The following is a 22881-nucleotide window of genomic DNA, read 5'->3' on the forward strand; positions in this document are numbered from 1 at the left end:
AAAAGAGTGTTTTGCTGCATCTGCAATCTAATTTTCTATCAGTACCTTTGCATGGATTTTTAGGGTCCAACAAAATGGGGACAGAAAACTGTTAGTGGACTTCTAGAGTTTGACTTGTGTCACAAACTGTGTCCTCACTACAGTTGTGTTATTGTAGTACAGGTTAACTCTCAAGTTTAGCAAAGATTATGTGTAAAAAAGTGAAACATGCACAACCATCTACATGGTTCCCTAATATAAAGCAAGCTGTTATGGTGACAGTTGTAAGGAGGAACATGCTAATTAATGCCTGCGCATATCAACACTGGGCCAAACAAAGGCAGAAATCACATGTGCATGATTGCTATGAGAATTTTTATTGCGCTAACAGTTATTGCATTAAGCTCAGTTCATAATTCAAATTAGTTTTAAAAGCTTTCCGTCTAAGAATTGTATGGAGTCACTGATTTGCAACATTCAGCACTTTTAAGTTCCTGGGTAGGGTTCTGGTTTGTCAAGTCTCTGAACTAGAGCCCTCAGATATTTCTCAATTGGCAAAATCACAATATAAATAATCACTTTAGAAACTTTTTGAGCAGGAAACTTTACCATCTACTACTTTTGTTTTGAGTCAGATATGTATTGAACATTGATTTCTAAGTTAAACTTCAGACTTTCAGGCTGTCTCATGCCGGTTCTCGTGTCTTCCTGTTTTACATAGCTATCAATTTTTGAAAGAACATTGTTCACAACACCCCCTAAGTCATTTTCAAACAGACACAAATTCTAACAAAAAAGGGGAAGGAGGAAGAACTTTTGCCCAATATTTCACAATTATAAAGCTGAGATTTAATCACTTCCTGACAATGTGTGCATATGGTTACACGCAAATGTGGCCGTGTGTCTCAGGGTGGAAACAAATGTTCATGTGAGCATGAATGAGAGAATTAAAAAAAGAAGTGTATTTTCTCCTTATCTGCACAATAACTTGCAGACTTTCTCACACACTTGGAGCACACGCAAACACATCCTCGCACACACAGAGACATGCAATGCTAATGCATGTGAAGGACGCTAGGACAGCTCTGAATGCCTCAGGGCTACGTCTGAGCTTTCATTTCCTCTATCCTGCACAACAACTGACAGAAGCGAACACATTCACACAACCCACAAACAGAAAGCACAATGTTATGAAACTCTTCACCTGCCCACAGGGACTCCAGCTGTAGACAAACTTTAATTTTCCAACTAAAGATTCTACCAACATTAGTCTACGTTGTAATAAAATAATCAAAGAAATAAAAGGTTGGGGGTTTTTTTGACAAAAAGGAAAAAAGAAAAAAAAACACGCTAAAATATCTTCCAGTCACATTGACAAGCATGCACCAGACATCCAAAAATGCAGACAATGAGTTTATAGGCAACATCTGAGGCTTTAAACTTTAACTAGTTAAACCAAAAAACACTGTGTAAAAATTTGAGTTTAAGTGACTAATAAAGAAGCAGATGTTACACTTTCAAAGGGTGGATACATTGTCAAGCTTAAGGGAAAGTCTTCTCCTTAAAAGGTCTGACTAAAAAAAAAAAAAGCAACAGGAGTCTAACTGTATAGATTATCGGTCTAATTTTACCACGCTGTAATAACTAAAGGCTAAACTCGCTTAGCTTCCTTACTCAGATGAAGTCTGCATTTGACGTCCAATGATTTGCACCAAAAGGACACCCCTACCCCTCAACCACACACAGATGCAAACATCAGTAAAAACATGCAGACTGTGTGCTTTCCTGTGCTAGGGGGGAAGTTGCAGGTCATTGCGACATCAGTACTTTAGATAAGAGCTCCTTCACTCACCGTGGATTCAGCTGAATGGGTTTAGTTTAGATTTAATGCAGATGGGCTTTAAAGAGTACAATAAATACAGTATGATTACTTTAGTTGTAGAAGAAGTGTCGCTCGTGCACAGCAGGAGTCAAATCCGTTCTTGTAGTCTGCAATGCAGTCATCCTGCAGCACCAAGGAATCTGAATTGAAACTGAATGCAACAGTCATGTGGCTGCATGCACAAGAAAGATTAGCAGGTGGTCTTAAATCAATTTTGATAATAATCCTCTAATCAAAGCACTGAGAAGCCATGGGGTTCACCCCTTAATTGAAGACAAAATGTGAAACACATTACATGAGTTTACTAAAAGTTTCTATTTTTATTTACACACTTAACCACAGACAATAGTGTCAGCAATTTGATTAGGTATGGTGTTTTAATACTTTAATCAGTACCTGCATCTTAGACTTATCCGCGATTACAAACTAGCCTGCTGAGAAGAAAGTGAGCATGGTGGGAGTTAAACTGATGGCTAAACTAACTGAATAAGACGTCTAACCCAACAGCCACAACAAGTAGAAGTAAATGAAGTATGGACACGTCACTAGGTATGAAACTCGACAGGCTTTTTACCGTAAATGACTGATGCATTTTACCGTAAATGACTGATGCAACATTCCCATAAATATTGCACCATTAAGCTCAAAGCGGTGATTTCAAACTGCAGTCGTCCAGGGCCAGACTCAGGCAACTTTTAGATGTGTTCCTTGTCCCACACACTTAAATTAAATAGTGACACTGCCTTGCGAGCATGCAGTCAAGCTCTACAGAGCTCTGCTAATGAGCTTATATTGGAGCCAGGTGTGCTGAAGAAGCAGAGACATCTAAAAGTCGACCTGCAGCTAAGTCTCAGTCAGATGTGATGGAATCGCTCCATCACAGATTGTCACTTGGAATGAGGTCTGGATGTACGTTCAGGGTCATACTGCTAAAAGTGAACCTCCGCCCCAGTCTCAAGCATTGTGCCGCCTTTCACGGGATTGTCTTGAATTATATTCCAAACATCCTATGGGAATGAATCCCCATATCATGATGTCACCACCACAATGCTCAACCATGGTAATGCGTTATTGCTTTTATTTCACACATAGCGTTTCGCATGCAAGTCAACAACCTGATCACTTTGTTCTGCCTGTTGCTGCAACTCCAACATCTATAAGTAGGACTCCTTATGTTTCTCTGTTAACAATAGTGTTCTTACCGTCACTATAGATTTATAGACTGCACATCTAATTAAACATTTTTGTACCTGAGATGTGGATTCTCCACAGCTCCAGAGTTACCATAGGCCTCTCTTAGCTTCTTCTCTGATTAATGCTCTTCTTGGCAGGCCTAGAGATGCTTGATTTATAATCTAATCCTGCTTTAAACTTCTCTCCTGTCCTTAATGGCGCTGTCTGATCACTTACCTGCAATAAACCAGTGAGGCCTTCACAAAACAGCTGGTTTTACACTAAGAATAAATTATGCACAGCTCTGTCAGGATCTTGGGTTGTTTTGAGTTGCTTTGGGGTTTTCAGGGTTCTGATGTGTTATCCTTATTCTGATTTTGATTAGAGCAACTTTCTGTTTGATCGGTCACTTGTTAGTTAGTCCTTGTGCAATTAAATTCATGTTTTCTAGTTCCTATGTCTGTGTACTTTCCCTCGCCCCGTGTGCCATTGTCTCTCTCTCTCGTCTCACACCTGCAATCCATTAGCTAATCATCCCAATCTTTAGTCCCAGCATTCACTAATCGAGTATATATGCACCTCTACTGCTCTCACTTCTTGCTGGTTCCTCCTGTTATTCCCTGTTACCTGTTCATTTTGTTCCCTGGCTCCCTGCATCTTCTTCCCAGTAATTTTTAAGTTGTTTTTTTGGATTCTTTTTCATCCTGGATCCTGGCTCACACCGGTTTGCATTTTGGTCCAACCTCAACCACACATCATGACAAGCTTGAGTATTTAGGTGAAGGCATTTGCTTTCCATTCATTTAGGTGCATCAGAGTACATGAGACTTAACATATATTTACGGCACGTTTTGGATTCCATCCATCCATCCATTTTCTTGCACCCTTGTCCCTTGGTGGGGTCAGGAGGGTTGCTGGTGCCCATCTCCAGCTAACGTTTCGGGCGAGAGGCGGGATCACCCTGGACAGGTCGCCAGTCTGTCGCAGGGCAACACAGAGACACACAGGACACACAACCATGCACACACACACTCACACCTAGGGGCAATTTAGACAGACCAATTAACCTGACAGTCATGTTTTTGGATTGTGGGAGGAAACCGGAGTACCCGGAGAAAACCCACGCATGCACAGGGAGAACATGCAAACTCAATGCAGAAAGACCGGGGCCGGGAATTGAACCCAGAACCTTCTTGCTGCAAGGCAACAGCTCTACCAACTGCGCCACTGTGCAGCCCATACGTTTTGGATTCATTTTCCAAAAAAAAGTTACCTCATTTTCTTTCCACTTCACAAGTATCCACTGCTTCGAGAGTGGTGGAGTGAAAAAAAGCAAAAAAGTCAAAACGGGTGTGAGTAGTTTTACAAGGCACTATATCTGTATTTTAGTAGAATAGTCTAAAGACTACTTTAAATTACATTACATTACCGTTGGCAAACATTACTCGGTAAGCGCAGCCTTAAAGTAAACTGCACAGCTATACACACACCACACGGTGGGCTGTGATGTACTCGTTTTGATCTAATTCTGCATTCCCAACATGATTAACTGAAATCGATCAGCTGTGACGATCCGTCTCAGAATTCTCTGGATGATTTTATGGAAGAGCGAGGAGCAGATGCTCTGCGAGCAGGATGAAGGTAGCAATTATTCAACGGGGGGTGCTGTCTTGACACGAGTCTTCTGACTGAAATATCGACAGAACGGCATCGACCATTAATCGCGTATTGTGGACCAGGCGCCAGTTCCCCACCGCTGATGCACTTTGGATAATAACTTAAATAAGAGCAAGTAATGCCAGGTAAACAGAGGCCCTTGTAAATACCTGCTGTGGAAATTCACTTTGGCTTGAGTCTGCTATTTGTCATGTTCTTGCCTGAGGGTAAAAACATTATACCTGGATTGTTTAAATCACGCAACGTGCTCATCAAGGAGAACCACTGCAGTGGATGAAGATACATATCTTTGACAAGCCTGACAGCTAGCTGTACACATGCAGCCAAAATGAAGATTTATTGTTTAACATTTGATGTCCCTTTGCTTTGAGCAAATAAAAAAAAGATAGCAGAAAACTGCAAAGGTCCAAATGTGGAAAATGAATTATACCTGATGCCTGACGGTTGCACTCGCTGCATAAAAATGCACGCAACATTTTCTCTCTCTCTCTCTCTCTCTCTCTCTCTCTCTCTCTAGTTTGACAATAAATCAGACAAAACCTTTTATGTTTTTGGTCAGTTAGATAATGAATCAGTTAATAATCCTAACTAATTATTCTGTCTCAGGGCCAGAATGAATTTTCAGATCTGTCAAAATCAGAAATTTGTCACATTCCATTAAGTTGTGGTAGATTTCTCTATTAGACTGTACGACTGAAGTCAAATGTTACAGGTGTCCTTTCACAAGCTTCATGCAGAAGTTCGCTTGAATTTCAACCAGATTTTCCCTACTGAACTTGTATAACTGATTCAGATCTGAACGCAGTCTGTCTTGCACACACCTTTTTAGCTTAGACCAAAAATTGGTAGGTCTCATAGCAAGGCTTTGGGATTTGGAACAAATTTTATTGAAGCTCAACACTTCAATTCTGCTTTCATCAGACCACAGGAAACTGGAATGATACTTTTTTTCAGTTTTGTTTTGTTTGGATTGATTGCTTCTTCCTCTGCATGTAGACTTCCAGCTCACGTGCAGCTCAAGACTCACTTCATTGTGAATAATGACACTCAGTAACAGTTACAAGTAGAAAATTTAAAGTGCGATATTGTGCATTTTATGCCATTTTAGAATATAATCAATTAACTCTGTTATGAAAAATGTCGCGTATATCAAAAACAACTCAAAAGAAAGTTGACTTTCCGTCACAGTAGTTGGAACTGGCCTCCAGCACGTCATCCCAACGATGTCTCTCGGTGTTGTCTATTAATGCCATTTACAGCTGTTCTTAGGAGAGTTGCAGTTTGTAAGATAAGTTCAGCATTCGTGAGGTTCCACCAGATGTTTTCTAATTGCTACTGCCGCTAGTCTGGAGGAGTTGTGTGGGGCAAAGGTGCTGTGTGGGGTGAGAACTTGACTGATGACTGAAGCTCCAAGGCAGAGCTTTGGGAAATAAAGGCTTGTGTGAGCAGGTGTTGAGGCATCCCGAATGGCTGCCGTGGGAGATTTAAGGAATCCTCAAACATGCCTGAGTGAGTCAACACTCCGGGCATGAGGGAATGACATTATAACATTATATAAAGCATATAACTAATATATTCTGCATAATCCCCCTTTTAAAACATTATCTTGCTTTTGTTAGGAGCTTCATGCATGTATTTTGTAGCAAATCATGTTTGTCTAAGAGAGACAGAACCATTCTCCTTCTCAAATGGTATAAAGGTTTGCACATTCCCATAGTATTTATGGTTTCATTTATAGTTTAAACAGATACACATGGCATTGTCAGACATTGTAACTGAGGAGGAATCAGAGTTGTGAAGATCGATTATTCTCCTCCAGATATTTTGACTGATTTCATTTGATTTTCAGGGAGGACTTTGACATGTTGCCTTAAACTACATTTCCTCATTTCCAGTTGTGCCGCTGTTACTTAATGTTGTGAATTAACCTCCTAAAGGCATATGAAGCCATGACATCATCACACCTTCCCCAAATTGTTTAAAAGCATGTACTGTAAAAAAAAAAAAAATAATAAAAAGATAAATGGACTCATTTTATATAGAACCGTTCCAGTATGACTGGACTTTACAGTACAGACCCATTCTCACTCGTAAATACGTGCACATTTATACACTAAAAAGCAGATCATTTGGCAACATGTTGCCAAATGATCTGTGTTTTGCCCAGAGATACATTGACATGAGGCAGGAAGAAGCTGGAATCAAACCTACAACCTTCCAAATGCAAAACAACAACTCCAAACCTGCAATGTAGCAGATATGAATAATTTTAGCAGTCGTAGCTGTCCTAAAAAAGGAAATGCTAAGCTTAATTTAATGTCCGTAGTAAAAAAGGTATTTTCTTTTTCAGGCAGCACATGTAAAAATCTGTTTTCCACTGTACTCTCTTTTATATGCATGATGGTGGCGAGTTGCCGGTTTGATCCTCGCTCCACAGGACGCGTGCATCTGCCCGGTGATGCCAATGCACGGCAGCCTCGCCTCCGTCAGTGTGCCTCAGGGCAGCTGTGGCTACTATCCAGTAGCTTCCCACCATCAGCATGTGAATGTGTACTTGAAAGACAGACTGTGACACGCTTTGGACTTCACAGAGAGCTATACAAGCACAAGCCATTTACCATAAGTAAATAAACTCCAAAGACGTTATCAAGGATCTCGATCTTACCCAGACATGCCTGTTTTACGAGGGGTGTAGCAGAGAGAAAGGATTCACTATCATCAGCCCTCGAATTAATGACGTAGTCAAAGAAAGATACTCAACACACCCAATCTACCCTTTTCATTAGAGCTGTCAGATCAACGTCTTTCAAGTGTTTGAGGTGGATTATTCATGCCATCTCAAGCCAGATTAGAGCTCTTTAAATAGGTCAAAGATTTACAAGAAATTCAGGTGTGGATCAGTAGAAGAAGAAAAAGTATGTAACGTTTCACACCCATCTAACTGCTGATCCACCCTTTAAAAAAAAAAAAAAAAAAAAACACACGCCATCCACTTGCGTACATGCATGGACGTGCATTCGCAAAGAGTTAAGTTCTTAAAGTTATCTAACTGATACTGCGCCTTAAATCCTGTCATGTCACATTTTATATCCAACTCCTCCCTTCTTTCTTACCTTCTTTTCATCTCTTCTTATTCTTCCTTCTAATCTCTGTCTGATCTATTCTGATGAGTGGTATAAAACAACATCCTAGCCTTGGTGAGTGGATGAAGGTATTTTTCAACTGTGTGCATTTTTACTGCAAATACCATCTGGAGTTGTCCACCATGTCATATACAAAGCTTCACAGTACTTGGGTCAAACCACAAGTAGGCTCTTGTGGCATGTTTTTTTATGCATGAGTATCAATAGAACATGAGCTAGATACAGCAACAGCTTGTTTTGTAAAGATTCAACGTAAAGAGTGCTAAATTGCACAAGCAATAATAAAAAATGCACACGCAATAAGAGGGCTTATTGCACACGATCAACAAAGATTGTGCATGCACTTGATTGAATGTGCAAAAGTAGGGTGAGTGTACTATTTTCCTTAATTGGTTGTTTGGTGTATTTTGGTTATTTTGGGTTATTTGGTTCCCAGGATGGACAGACCAAAGGTTGCATACTCAAGTTATTTTGTTTTTTTAATGACAAATTGCTTGGATGAGAGGAAACATAAAATACTTGATTGATATGCAGCATAAACTGCCTTTGATACACAAGGTCTTAGTGGCACACATGTCTATGTACAAAGGGTACAATGGCGCATGCTCAGTCATCCAACCCTAGGGACATGCTTAGATCAAAGGCAACTGGACTTCTACTTTCTTGAAGATATTTCACAACTTTTCATCATCCTATGCACCAAAGCTGAGGATTTTGATTGTTTCATCCTCTTTAAGATTTGGTTTCCAGTTGCCATTCTCTGAGTTTGCTGAAGCCAAGTTCAAGTAAACCTTCACATCAACTTTCAAGCAATAAAATGTTACACTGTCCCTTTCCTCCTAAACAGCCAGCTAAAATTTGCATATTGTGCATTTTTAGGTTTTGGAACATTTAGGTTTTGGAAATCAAACAAATGTAAATGACAGCTTGAAAAAGAAAAGAAAAAGACTGAGATGTGGACACACATCCATAAAAGCAGTGGTGAGTAAAATAGCTCAATATAAATCACACATCACATGCTCAACTGCCTGCACAGTCTTATGCTTGCAGGATTTATAGAAATTTGCTTTGAACTTCTTTAAACCAATATGCAGATACGAAATGTTAAATTACCATTTAATTACAGTGTGTATGTAGGTGTGTGTGTGTATGCGTGAAAGTGTGCAGGAAAATAAAGCCAGCATGAGACAGGAGGAGGGATAAGATTCTTTCCACCTATGTGTCATTTCCTTTCTCAGTCTTGCTCACTGCATTACCCCCTTTATATGCTAGCACCATAATTCTTGCCTTACAAGACTTTTTATTACTCAGTGTCTTTCTGTATAAGCCTACTGTTTATCTATCACTCTGACACTGCATATCTATGTCTCCGACAAGAAAAGGAACCATCCTCATGCGAAAGAAAGTAGAATAATGATGCCAAATGGAGATAATTCAGAATACATTGTCAGAAACTGACCATAGTAAAAGGGAACTTGAAGGATGTGTTAATACTTGTACACATATAACGTAACCTTTATGTTCGTCTTGCCTTGAAAGAAATGGTGAGAATTAATTTTAAGAAAAAATATTCAGTAATTAGACAAGTTTTTGGGTATGTTGTAGGGGTGCACTAATTTATTAGCCAGTCGAATTATCAATGCCAATTTCCTTAATTTTGGGAGATCTGTGATTGGCTGATATTTACCCCCTGATCTCAACTACCTCAGCAAAGGTTTAAAAGTTCATCGCTGTCCTCTTCTGCTCTCCCATGAGACGCCTCTGTTGCCAACTCAGTGACTTTCTTGCTATATTTAGCGACATTTCAAACAAAAAACTTGGTATTGGCCAAAATCAGAATAGGCATGTTAGACCTTTTACATATAAGTAATCTGCAATTGGTCAGAAAACTGTAATTGGTTCACCCCTAGTATTTTGTTGGTTAAGGTGACAGATCAGGCCAACTGGAGGAAACACACTAGGTTTGAGGTGGCTTGCCAACAGGAAGTTAGTCTAACACTGCAAGAGTGATATTGACACACAGGGGTTTAAAATCAGACAGGGGATTAATATTCCTGTTTCATTGGATGTTATGTCATACTAAATAACGGGGGGGGGGAAAAGGTCTCACAGCCACCAATTGGACAGCGTTTGAACTGAGCCAGATGAGTCTGAACTGATTTTGAACAGCATCACATCAGGCTAAAAAGAGCCAGACGTTGCATATCTAACGTGCCTGTGTTTCCGAAGACTTTGCTTGGTCCACTTCTACAACAGAGCTGGAAATGTAACAACATTGGTCCACTGAACCAAGAAGTACAAGAAACACAACAGAAAGGGTGTACACTAAACTGCTGGGGTAGACTTTTTTTGCAGATGCTACTGAACCTCTATTGTTCTGAAAACTCAGTTTGTCCAAAGAAATGTATCAAGTTTTTCCTGTCAATTTATGCAAAATAAAGCCAGTCGATTTTTATCAAACTTTGCTCTGCTAGCTGAATTTTTCACTAAGCTTTACAGTTAAGTTTGCTCTACTTTCAGTTTTTTCATGCGAAAGCATGAAAAAACATGTTTTCGCATGTTTTCTCAGCACCAATGGTATATTGGTGCTGGGAGTTCAGCATCAATATACCATCCACTTTTAATGTCAAGTAGTCCATACACAGAAATCAAACACAAACAAAAGAAAGAAGCTACAAACAAGAACTTGAGTATTTAAAAAAAACATTAATCCTTTCTATTAACAAGATCATTTGGTTTAGTGCTAACTAATGACCTATAAAAATGATTTTTTTTATAACCAAGGTAATAGACAAGAAGCATGTGTTAAGGGGTAAAAGAAAAGAGAAAGAAAGAAACACCAGTAACAGAAAGCTTCAGAAGTGGAATTACCGTGCAAGTTTTTCGTGAAAACAAGAAAAACTGACTCAACCGCTAAGACTCCACTACTTACGATAAGATATAATATGTAAGACATAATATTCTTATTTGGGTCAGATGTAATGTAGTGGTAAAGTTTTAATCAGAATCTGGAGCCAAGTGGCTAGTACACCGTTACTTTCATGGATTTTTAGGACAGACAATGGACGACGATAGAAACCCACAAGGTTTTAAAGAAAGAAAATCAAGCAGTTAGAATGGCCCAGTTAATCACTTGGCTTTAAACCGAATCTATGTAAGCAAATAAAGATCAGAGTTTATAGATGATGCTATCAGAATCTTTGGTTTATGAAGTCAGTTTTTTTAGGAGCACGGGTGAAAACTGATGAATGTTTTTCCATACAGAAGACGCCTTACTATTGTAAGAAATTTAACCAAAGTAGATAAAATGATTACTCAGTCTACACGTAAAATCTAGGAGATTTTACATGTCTATTAGATTTTATGTGTACAGCAGTTTGCCATGCGATGTGATCGAAACTGGATCATTTTGTTTGCCCAGGGGCCCCTAAGGGGTTACTCCTACTTTGCCAACACCCATCAATGGGGATCCAATGTAAAAAGTAGCAACCGAAATAAAAAAGGAGAACAGCAGTGAAAATTTGATTGCCTAGCCCTTAAATCTATATTTACAATGGAAAAGCCAATGCCCTGTAAACGCAGAAACTTCTAAAATTCCAAAGTGCTAACTTCAAATGATTTATTTGGTCTGTGCAGTTGACCACACTATAAAAAAGGTACAAATTGTTCTTTAGAAGCATTTAAATGATACCACATTCATGAGCATTTTATTCTTTCCGTTGTTTTGTTTTTGCAATGTTTGTCCAACTGATTTTCTTAGAAATCTGGGAGTCTAATGCTTTATCTTCTTCCCCAGCCAGAACAACATATAGTCTCTTGTCTTCCCCCTGCTGAGTAAAGATGAAGGAAACTGATCCCCGAGGTTGATTTTCCATCTTTAAGAGTTTATCAAGATAAGGTAGCGTTTGAGTTCCCAAGCAAAGGGTAGCGGGGTAGGGTGGCAGAGTGACTCAAAGTAAGTACCGAGACCCAAGTTGTCCTCTATAAACTCCTAAAGTACCCTTGAGCAAGACATGTAATGGCCAACCTGTCTCTGGGGTGCTGTAGTGTTGCGGGGGCAGCAATCTAAAGAGCTGAGGTGAAAAAAAAAAGAAATTTCCCTACTGAGGATCAGAGAAATACAAAAAAGCCTGTGTGCTAAAGTCACCAAAGTTCCACGCCTCACCTCACCACAAAACACTCTGGTGGCAAATTATCTGCCTTGCCCTCCCTCCTCCTTCTGTCTATGTGGCACTCTTCGTTTTTTTCTGCTTTATGCTTCCTCTCTTCTCCTGTCCTATTATGGACATAGCAACAGTGTTGCTGTCAGGGCGACTAAAGATTTGATTCACTATCTGTCCCCGTCTCAGTGTGCGTGTGTGTTAGATAGCAGATAAGGGCCATATATAAACAGCACTTGAAAGCAGAAATGTAAATGTTTAGAAGTCACTGCTGAACACAGACCATATCAAGATACCGGCGAGCGAGACTGAGAAGAGGAGAGCAGATTAAAGCAGAGTTCACACCGGGAGAAGGAGCTCGCTGCAGACAGGACTAGAGTTAGATTCCAGCCATCAATACGGCTTAGTGGAATTTAACATCTCAAAGCTATGCTTCCACAGTCCTTAATCTGTTGCTGAATGTGCCAATTTTTTGATAAGGACGTATTAGATACCTGTGTGCCTTGGCCTATGCATGTTAACTCCTTAATGATAATTTGGTGTTAACAGACGTAGAACGGCATATTTATTAGTGAGTGCGTAAAGTGAAAAACCATGTTTTCAAACACTGGTGATGTTCTTTGCTCATAACAATTGATGGAACAGTGAATGGAGACGGTCGATTTTCAGCTTGACCTACTTGACCCTTGACTAGCCAATCTGATACTCAAAAGGAATGTCGTTTTGTTTGTTTTTTTTTTAAATCAAAATTGTGTTTACAAAATTCCCTTTCTTGTTATTTATCTTTTAGCCTGGATACACTGTAGGCTAATTGTGTACGACCTCAGATTTAGAGTAACTGTTTTTAGCTGGATGCTGTGGGGATAATTGCTGTCTAAAGTTTTCTACACTGCCCCCCTCAATTATTGGCACAAAGCATTAGTCTCTGTCCAATTATCAAGGCGCACCAAGATTTTATAGTGTTATAGTTTCATACTACAAAGGGAGTCATTTGAATGTTTTTAGGTGTATGGAGTGTGGAGTAACGCAGCACTGCACCTCCCCCACCTGTTTCTGACCACTGTCATTCATGTTTATGTATTAGATGTGACAAGGTAATTACAAAGGCGCATGTGCAAGCAGGTTTTAAAAGATCTTTTGCAGTCAAATATTTCTAAAGGTAGAGGGGATTTTTTAATTTTTTTTTTTAATTTGGAACTATATTGGCCACAAATTGTGTGCACATGGATATGAACGCCTTCTCGCGAGTGTGTGCTCAGTTGCACAACTGTGTGTATTTTTGCATGTGTGAGCATGCAAGTGAGGGAGTGAGTGATTGTTAGCAGAAGCTCGTTAACCTCAGAAGTCATTACCGCAGCTCAGAGGTTTATACCAATTAGAAAAAAAATAAACGACAAGCGAAAAACAAAACAGACAAATGAAAAACAAGAGGAGAGGAGAAAGTGATTACTGGAGACAAAATTTAAGTGATTATTTTCTCCACGTTGAAAACAATATTCTGCCCCCAAGACAGATTTAAATGGCGAGAGAGCGGCAGGAGTGATTGCTGAGAAGAAAGCCATAATTGGAGAAAAATAGGAAGTGATCATCGGCGTAAGATATCAAATTACGGCTGGTAATTCCTTGCACAAGTAAGGACAAGAAAAAAGACACAATTGGTAAGTGACAAGAGGAATTAAAGAAATAACTGGGATCAAAATAGAGAAATAAGATAAAAGATAAGAAGATGGAATGTGGAAGCGGAGAGGACAGACGTCGTCGCTCCTATAACATTTTTTTTTTCTTTTTCAATATATATTTTTGTTTTTCAGCCTCACTTTGGGCAACCCACATTCTGGCTTGTTCCATTTGTCTCTGACACACACACACACGCACACGCACACACACACACACACACACACACACACACACACACACACACACGCGCGCGCACGCACACACACACGCACGCACACATGCATGCGTGCACGCATTCTTACACACAAACCCCTAAAGGGGCCTTTTTTTCCACATTGGGCCATGTGGTGCAGACAGGCGTACGGAAACAATTCCCTAAAAACACACAGTCTACTCATAGAAAGCTGCAACACAACCTCACACACACATCAACAGTTAAACCTGCTGGATGAATTGCTGCCTTGTTCAGTGGTGCACTAATAGCAAGGAACTGCTCTGGAGATTAACACAGACGTACATATCAACATACACATGGAAAAGCCTAAGCATTAGGCATTCTAGGCCACATGTGCATTAAAGTCAAGTTATTTTCCTCTGTCCAGAAGTACGTAGATTTTCAACAAAATAACCAAGAGAAGCTGAGATAAGTCAGCTTCATTAGACAGCAGGGAAACATGTCATGGATGTATCCTGCATCAAACGTTATTTTTGCCTATTTAGAAAGCTATATCTCACTTGTTTGCCGTTGGAGAACTGTGCTATCGAGATGTTATCTATCACCAACTGGCTACTTTTGACCAAATTCATTTTGTAAAATAGCAAAAATTTGTAGAACCTCTTAGTTACACAAAAATTTCAGAGAAAATGAATGTGGAGTTTGAAGATACCTGCTGTCGTCAACAGAAAATAGTGATTGGGAATAAATCAGATGGATTGGACCATGGATGGATTTATAGTTTGTGAGATGGTGAATTGAGTTTAGCTGAACTTATTTTACTCAAACTCATCCTGACTACTTACGGAATAACCCTGAAAATCAGACAGCTGAAGGATGAATGTTCATTTTCCCTGAATTGAAAATACGTTTTGCCGAACAGCATCCGACTTACAAAGTCTGGAGAGTTCCTAAAGTCCTCCTTCACATCAAAACATGAATATATATTCAGGTTTGTATATCATTCTTTCTGTGTCTTCACTGTTGAGTAATTGCTGTCTTTTCTTTCCGTTTAAAAGAAAAGGACACTGTTGTATTTCTGCCTGACAGTAGTTAATTATATTTTACCACCAATCTCTCAATTTGCTTTTCTCCCCTTGCAGAAAATGGCGCAGCGTGTCTTCCAATATTCTCAACAATATGGAACGTTTCATGTTCCATTACAGACAATTGGCCCTGAAAGAAGTCAGGATTAAAATTCAACAGTGTTTGTTATTGCAGTCAAACGGATCCGAGGGAGTCAAAGCAGCTGGAGACAGAAACGTCCGATTTTTTTCAGGTCGACTTACTCAGCATTGATTTGTTAAGACCAAACAAGTGGCTTCTGTAAGATATGATGCCATGAGAAAGAGCTGTGGGAGAGCTGACTCATCTTGCTGAAAAGGAAACTTCCTTTCATATGAAAACGGAAGAAACTGCACATATTATTCTCCGGCTTATCAAATACATAAAACTCTGTTTCCCGTAAAAGGTGGTTTCTACTTTATTTTCTTATTTTGTGTGCGATGCGGAAAATGCTTTTCACCACTTCTTTAAAAATTATGAAACCTTACAAAAAAATAAAGAGTCATAGAAAAAAAAGCATATAGTTAAAAGCAGAAGTTTACATACACTGAGTAAAAACAGACAAAAATGTCAGTATGCTGTAAATATTTAGAAAAACATATATCCACACATGTGGAGCTTGTCACATGTTTGAGAGCCACTGGTCTAATTCGCATAAGAGAAAACTAACCTCTGCATATTCCTTTGTTCTATCAGAGTGCACTTAACTTGTAGATGACTGGACTAAGTACAGTATGTGTGGAACATGCATGCCAACTTCAGCAAACACACAACTTTTTTGACTCTTGGCGCGAACCACATTGGTGTTATCATTGGCCTCATTTGTGCAATTTTGGAGAGCATATACATTAAAGTTTATGACACAAATGAGCTTTTATAGTATGACATGTTGCAAGTAGGGCAATCATCACCTCTTCGTCGTTATCAAATACAAAAGACTAGTATGACAATAAATTCTGGTTCACAATGTTTGACACCACCCAAACCAGGGAGTACATTTGATACCAACTGATGATATTTTAGCTCGTCATCAAAACTACCACAAAATATGGTGGGAAAATATTAAGCTCATCTACTCCTAAACACAAGACAAGAAACAGTGTGACAGCAGCTTTAAAAATCATATCATCAACAGAAAATATTAGGTATGCTCTCTACAAACACTGCACACATTTCAACTAAGAACTGAGTAAAGACTTGCCTTTATAGTCAGTTTTTTCTTTATCAATTTTGAATTTTGTTTTCCCTTCCTTCTTTCTTCCTTTCTTTCTACTGTCACTGCCTTGCTACTGCAAACACAGTCAAATAAGCTCAGTGTGGCATGGCGACCGACTCGGTTGCATTTGGCTTTGGTTAGCACCTGAATGTGAGCAAACTACCAATTGGAACTATCTTATGGCTCCCAACTACTGTCGCTTTGGCAGGATGTTCTGCTGCTGCCTGAGCTGCCTGGCTGCTGTAACTGGTCGTGCTACAGTCCCAGTTGTCTGGAGTGACTCTGGTCCTGCCAGAGTCTGGGTCTCTTCAAATCAACTACATAGAAACTGTAAAACCTATAGTGTACAATTCAAATTCTGTTGACAGATCTTCCACAGCTTCAGTTTAGGCTTTCCTGTATTATAAATGTATACAGACAAAGGTTGGCTATAGCGATACAGAATAAATCTGCACAGGTACAATCATTTAGATTTCAGAAAAAAAAAAAAAGAAGAAGAAGCTTTTGGTCAGTATAAGCAGTCACATTCAAGCTGACTTTGCAGTAGTTTTCTAGCATGCACAACACCGCAAGTGCAGAGTGATTTTTCCTCCCAGACACACCAGGAGCAGCTCACAGCTGTATACATCACCGGCATATGGATTAAATAAATGCAGTCTGTGCAGAGCTTGTTAACACTTGTTCTCTTGGCTACAACACAAGTTTTGGGCAAACCAAACAAAAATAAGAGCACACACCCAAATCTGCGCACACCCAGACAAGAGCGTACATGCAGACTGCATGTGTGCAAACACAGACACAAAGATCGCATCCAAGCAATTTTCAAGAAGCGAACGTTAAACTAAGCCAAACATGTACGTGTGCATACGTGTGTGCTATGTACGATAAAAGCTCATTTGCGTCATAAACTTTAATGTATATTCTCTCCAAAATCGCACAAATGAGGCAAATGATAAAAAACTAGGCTCAGTCCATCACTCTTGTTTTGCCTGTAAGTCATCTGAATCTGAGCAATTTTTTTTTCATAGAGAAAAATTAAGCAAAGACAGATGCCCTTTTTCTTCAACTTTTAAAAGTCTGTAATCTAATAAACATAATTCAATATTAGTTTTGAGAAGTTGTCCCCAACACTTACAAAGCAGTAAACAACATAATCAGAAAACTGACTCAACTCTCTACTAGTGTGATGCTTACTTTGCAGTTTTGTTTTTTTTTTTTTCCAGAAGTTCATCATTTTCACAAGCACTGCATAATTAATCAGTCAATAATTAACATTAGTGAAACAAAAATAAAACTGGATTTAAAAATGTAATTTTACATTTTTAGAACTAAAGAGGTGGGAAAAGGACAAAATACCCATCCATCCATTTTCTTTACACTCTTGTCCCTTAGTGGGGTCAGGAGGGTTGCTGGTGTCTATCTCCAGCTAATGTTCTGGGCGAGAGGCGGAGTCACGCTGGACATGTCGCAAGTCTGTCCCAAGGGAACACAGAGACACACAGGACACACAACCATGCACACACACACTCACACCTAGGGAGAATTTGGAGAGGCCAATTAACCTGGCAGTCATGTTTTGGACTGTGGGAAGAAACCAGAGTAGGACAAAATATGATTTTTGGTATTGTGAATATTTACGGGGAAGACTTGCCTTCAGTCTGGAGCATCAGTACCAATTAGTAAAGTCAAACTGATTTATATTGGAAGAATGTTTTGAACAAAAAATGGAGCAGAGCCTCTCTGCTGGGTAGAAAGAATGAGGTAAAACAGTGTGAAGACACTAACCTCGACCAATCCCACATCGGTTTCTTACAAACAGACTGACTGTGGTTCGCTCCCATCTGCCACTGATCTCTGATTGATTCTGTGTCCTTTAACTGAGTCTACAAACTAACAAATGAAGTCATTAATTGCAATGACGAATGGTGACACCGTCTTTATAAATCTTTGCCTGCATAATTAATAACCTTTAATTGTAATTAATTAGAACTATTTGCCATTCAGTATTTTGGAAAACAGACCGGATTCAAAGTGTTGTGTGTGCCTTTCGTACAAAATGATAAACGGTCACGGCTTTGTCTCACACACCGTGACACGCTGACAAAATATGTGGTCGTGGGAGAACTAGAAGTGATATCCCCGACTGCAGAGCTGTGAAAAGATGAGATCACCCAGCACACAATGAGCTATCCTCTGACATATTTTGTGCAAATGGGTCAACAGGTAGTTGACGTTTGCAAGCTGACACATTTTCGTAACTCCGGGCTCCGTTATGAATGTGCTTCACAAACGATGGTATGAAAATTAGAAAGACTGAGGGAAAAAAAAAAAAGCAATTGTGGCTCAACTTACACAGAAGGGCAGAACTTATTTCTAGGCAAATACATCACAGACACAAACTGCTTTGTGAGCAGCGAACATGCTAATGTGTTTGTGTGTAGTACGACTGTCAAACTGCTTTGTGGGAATGACTGAATTATCTCTGTTCGACATTCCGAAGTTATAAGCAAGTCTTAAAGGAGCAGGCATATCAAAGAGCATTCAATACCACAAGACACACACACACACACACACAAACAAATGCGCATCAGCGAACATCTGTATATACAGTCCACATCTAAAGGCATGCATATTCACATGCAGAGACATAGTTGGACACACACAATCAAAACCACGTCTAAAAGCATCAAGCAGCTCAAAGCAATCCGCCCTACTGAAAAACATCACCAAGCAAAGCCACCGTACCACATAATGAAAAACATACAAGCACTAACTCCATCATAGGCGCACACATGCTTCCACTCAGGGGCGCAAAACAGGCACCGTGTTTACTCAAACTTTAAACACTAATAATTTATCATGACATTAATTCAGAAAAAGATCTACAAACTGTTAATTCAGACAGTTTTAAAGAAACAGAAGATAAATAATCGAATCTTCACATGAATCGATCACCTAGCGGATTGTTTTGCAAACTAAAAAGTCGTGCAACGCCTCACCAATAGGACAAATTAAATAGGGGTCAAGCTGCATGAAAACTCATAATAAAACATTTAATTGTGGAAATGCTGTCTTTTTCTGCCCGATGCCAAATTCTGGTCTTCCAATAGGTCTGACCGGCCAAGTTACTTTTTTTTCCCCCCCATTTATATTCATATATTCTAAAATCAATAACACTAAAGAGAAAACATTTACTGCCCATTCTTTGATGAAGGTAATGATTCTGAATTCATCAGAAAATGATCTTAGTTTTGATGCAGTGTAGGAACTGAAAAAGAATTCAGATTTTGTGGTTTTTGATCTGCTAATCGATCTCTGGTCAATCGATTGGATCGTCTAGTTATTAATTTAAACTGCCAAGTCGGGGGGGAAAGAAAACGATGAGAGTGTGAGAAACGCAGGACTCCGCTGGTTTGAGACATGAGCTCTCTTAGGTGTCTGCATAAATATTAAAGGGAAATGAACAAACAGGAAAAAAAAAAAAAAGATCTTCAACCATTTGACTTATTGATCACCAGTCAGAGGCAGTCAAGTAAAGGTTGGCAATTTTGTTGCATCCTGGCTGAGTGGTGCATCAATAACAATTATGTTCAAAGAAAAACTGAAAACCAAAACTGTGAATGTAAAGCTAATGTGAGATAATTTCTTTTAGTCTAAAACACCTGAAACATCTGGTCTGACTGCGTTTCATTTTGATAGACATTTTTGATAGAGCCAGTAGACCGTTTAACGGCTCTTTTAAGGCAGAGTCCTATTTCACCACTTGCCCCTCATGTTCAGCCCTTAGCCTTAGGTTCTGAAGCAGTGGGGCATCACAACGCTTTCTGTGGGGTTGAAGAAGGGTAAATAGGAGCAGTTTCTACACTTGCAAACAAAGGGGTAGGAACTAAGCTTAAAAATACACTCATAAATGTAAATATTATTATCTTAGTGTATTTTTATAGCACAATATAGTGGTTACACAATAACCACTATGGCGTCCATCTCAAAACCCAGGTGGGTTGTGGCAGATGGCCTCTCATACCAAACCTGATTAATGAGGAGTTGTTTCCCTTTCTACTGCTGACACATGCATGTTTATATAGTAAACAAGAGATTAACAAAGTGTCTATACACCATTTCTAAAATATGTAATTTCAAGTCCAACAAAGTAAAGTTGTGTTGGTATAAAATATATATTAGATTTGGTATGAAAAGACAATATATACGTCTACAAACTCACCCATTTATAACTCACATAAAATAAAGGTTTACTAAGTATTTAGAAATATCAGAATAACTTCACATGAAATTTGCAGAAGACGCTGCAATAATTACGTACTCCTCTTCACAAACCACTGCAGCCTTGTGATCACACTTACATAATAACCTCTCCACTGTATGCATTTGCATTTCCTGTAGTGTAACAGCGTGCAAATGTGTCAGCGCATTGAAAGCGGCAAAATGAACGTAAACAGGGTTTAAAATGTCACCAAACAACACAACATGTTACATGATTATTTTATAAGCTTACCATCACATAACTATGTTATAAAATATGACATAGTTCATCATCAAAAAATGTTGCTAGCAATCTGTATCATCAAACAGATTTAGTCTACTTCACACTCATAACCTGTACTTACAGATTTAGCGTCGGCCAAGCAGCTGATAAAGATATCCCCTCTAATTTTCACTGTGAGGAACTAATGAGCTCTGCTAATGGGGCTTACTGAACTGGAATACACCAGCATGGACATGATGGAGGAGCAGGGAACGTTTGACTATGAGTCAGTTATTCTGACATTTAATGTCAGAGACATTCTTCAACTATTCATGGACGTGAACTCTACTCATTCAAGCCGTACAGTAACAGATTTCCCTCATCATGGGCAAATATTATTACTGAAACCCAGAGCACAGGGAGCATTTAGAGGCAATGCACAGTCACTTCCCCCAACGGTATGAGTATGACAGGTTTGTCATCATGCTTTGCTACTCTGCATAAAAAAAACGTAGCTGATGTGAACAAACAGCTGAGGTTGCTGAGCAGGAAGCAATGTAGGTCCACAAATCAATAAAGCTCTTTTTTTTTTTATAAATTATCTAAATAGTTGTGTTTTTTTTGTAAAGCTTTAAAAAAAAAAAAACTTGCATTTGACAAATCAAAAATAAAAATTGCAATGGAAAAATGCTTACACAACACAAACAGATTCTAGATCCCTGTTGCTAATAAATATGTTTATTTTAATTGAGTCTAAACTGATATTTTCATACAAATATAAGACATAGAAAACTAAAGTTTACAGAAACATGTCCCTTTAACAGTTTAAACTGAAATAATATGTAAGCTGGTTTTATACATAACATGTATAAATGCACAGAATTTGACAAAATAGTAACTTTGTATTTAAAAAAAAAGTTCTGTATTATTTTTTAATTGCAAAACAAAACATCTGAAAGAGTCAGCAGAGTGTGAGATGTGCAAAGAGTTCTGAAATAATTTTGTTTATTGCAGTGGAATATTTTCACACACAAAAAAAGTTGCAACTCTGTAGACATATTTCTGTTCCCTTATATTTTCTTTCTTAATATATCTAATGAACTGTACATATAAGGTTTGATGCAGCAGCTACTTCCGGACTCAGAAACGTTAACATAAATCTGACCAAAATAAATGACATGTTCTCCAGTCTTTCCCAATTTGAAGACCGTCAAAAATAACTAAGACTCCATGCCCCAAAAATCAGGAATAGTGTGTTATTAACTTCGGAAAAATTATTTCTTAATGTCGAATATGCTTTTTCAATAAATAAGCATACTTAAATTGATGACAGTATTTTCCTATATTTTTCAGTTTTGCTGCTACAATAAACATTGTTTTGTTTTAGAATTTTTTACCCTTTTATCTTTATCAGGGGTGTCAATAAAATATGTAGGTGTTTCTGTATCTTGTGGTAAAATAACTCCTTTCGGTTTTAGCTGTGGACGGCTTTTGAGTAAATTTAACGGAGCTGAATTAAACAAATCTTACCTGTGCTGGTCATCAGGTTATCAAAACATCATGGCTGACTCCTGGCTTTGGCATCAGTTTTGTTCAACCAGCTTGATTACGCGAGTCCGTCCGGTAGCACAGCTCTTCTGCACGGTTCCTCTGTTACTCCAAAACAAAGTAATGGAAAGCAGAAACCAGACGTCGGACCCAAACTGGTATCACTCCATCTCTTCTGGCCCCTGCGAGTCCTCAGAGGTCCACAACTGTCAGAGTAAAAATGGTTCAGCTTCTTTGCCGTGTGTTTAAAAAGGTCCTTCACTGGGACAAGCATCGGCTAGGTTTGGTCCAGAGCTGCAGCACCTCTTCTGCTCAGCTGCGCACCATCACAGTTTTGTTCCCGGTCAGCTCGAGTCCGGGTGACAAATGCTGTCCTGCTTTTAGGTCTTCAGTCACAGTTGTTGCCTTAACCTGGAAAAGTATAAGACAAAACTTTTTAGAGAAAATTTGACAAGTGTAAACTAAGGCTGAGGCCCTTAATTTATTTCATTCTGACATTTAAGACCTAGAAATGTACTAACTTCAGTTTAGATAGAATCTTTATTATTTAAATGATAAAATGTGAATTTACTTAAGTGTAGCTGTATAAATACACTGGGAATGTTCCAGCAAATACACTAATTACATGCACAATCAGGTAAAGCACTTTGGAAAAAAAAAAACA

General features: G+C 38.9%; 1 protein-coding gene across 4 annotated transcripts in view; it reads right to left on the reverse strand.

Annotated features, from left to right (window-relative positions):
• The window catches only part of trps1 (trichorhinophalangeal syndrome I), a 127332-nt gene that overhangs the window by 78800 nt on the left and 25651 nt on the right, over nt 1–22881 (reverse strand). For all 4 annotated transcript variants that reach the window (XM_008422120.3, XM_008422124.3, XM_008422125.3 and 1 more), the window contains exon 2: nt 22200–22628. In XM_008422120.3, the coding sequence (XP_008420342.1) occupies nt 22200–22212 (13 nt within the window). In that variant the 5' untranslated portion in view covers nt 22213–22628. The remainder of the gene's footprint in view (nt 1–22199; nt 22629–22881) is intronic.

Source organism: Poecilia reticulata, chromosome 11, assembly GCF_904066995.2.
Source record: "Poecilia reticulata chromosome 11, P_reticulata-male-v2, whole genome shotgun sequence".
Classification (NCBI taxonomy): domain Eukaryota; kingdom Metazoa; phylum Chordata; class Actinopteri; order Cyprinodontiformes; family Poeciliidae; genus Poecilia; species Poecilia reticulata.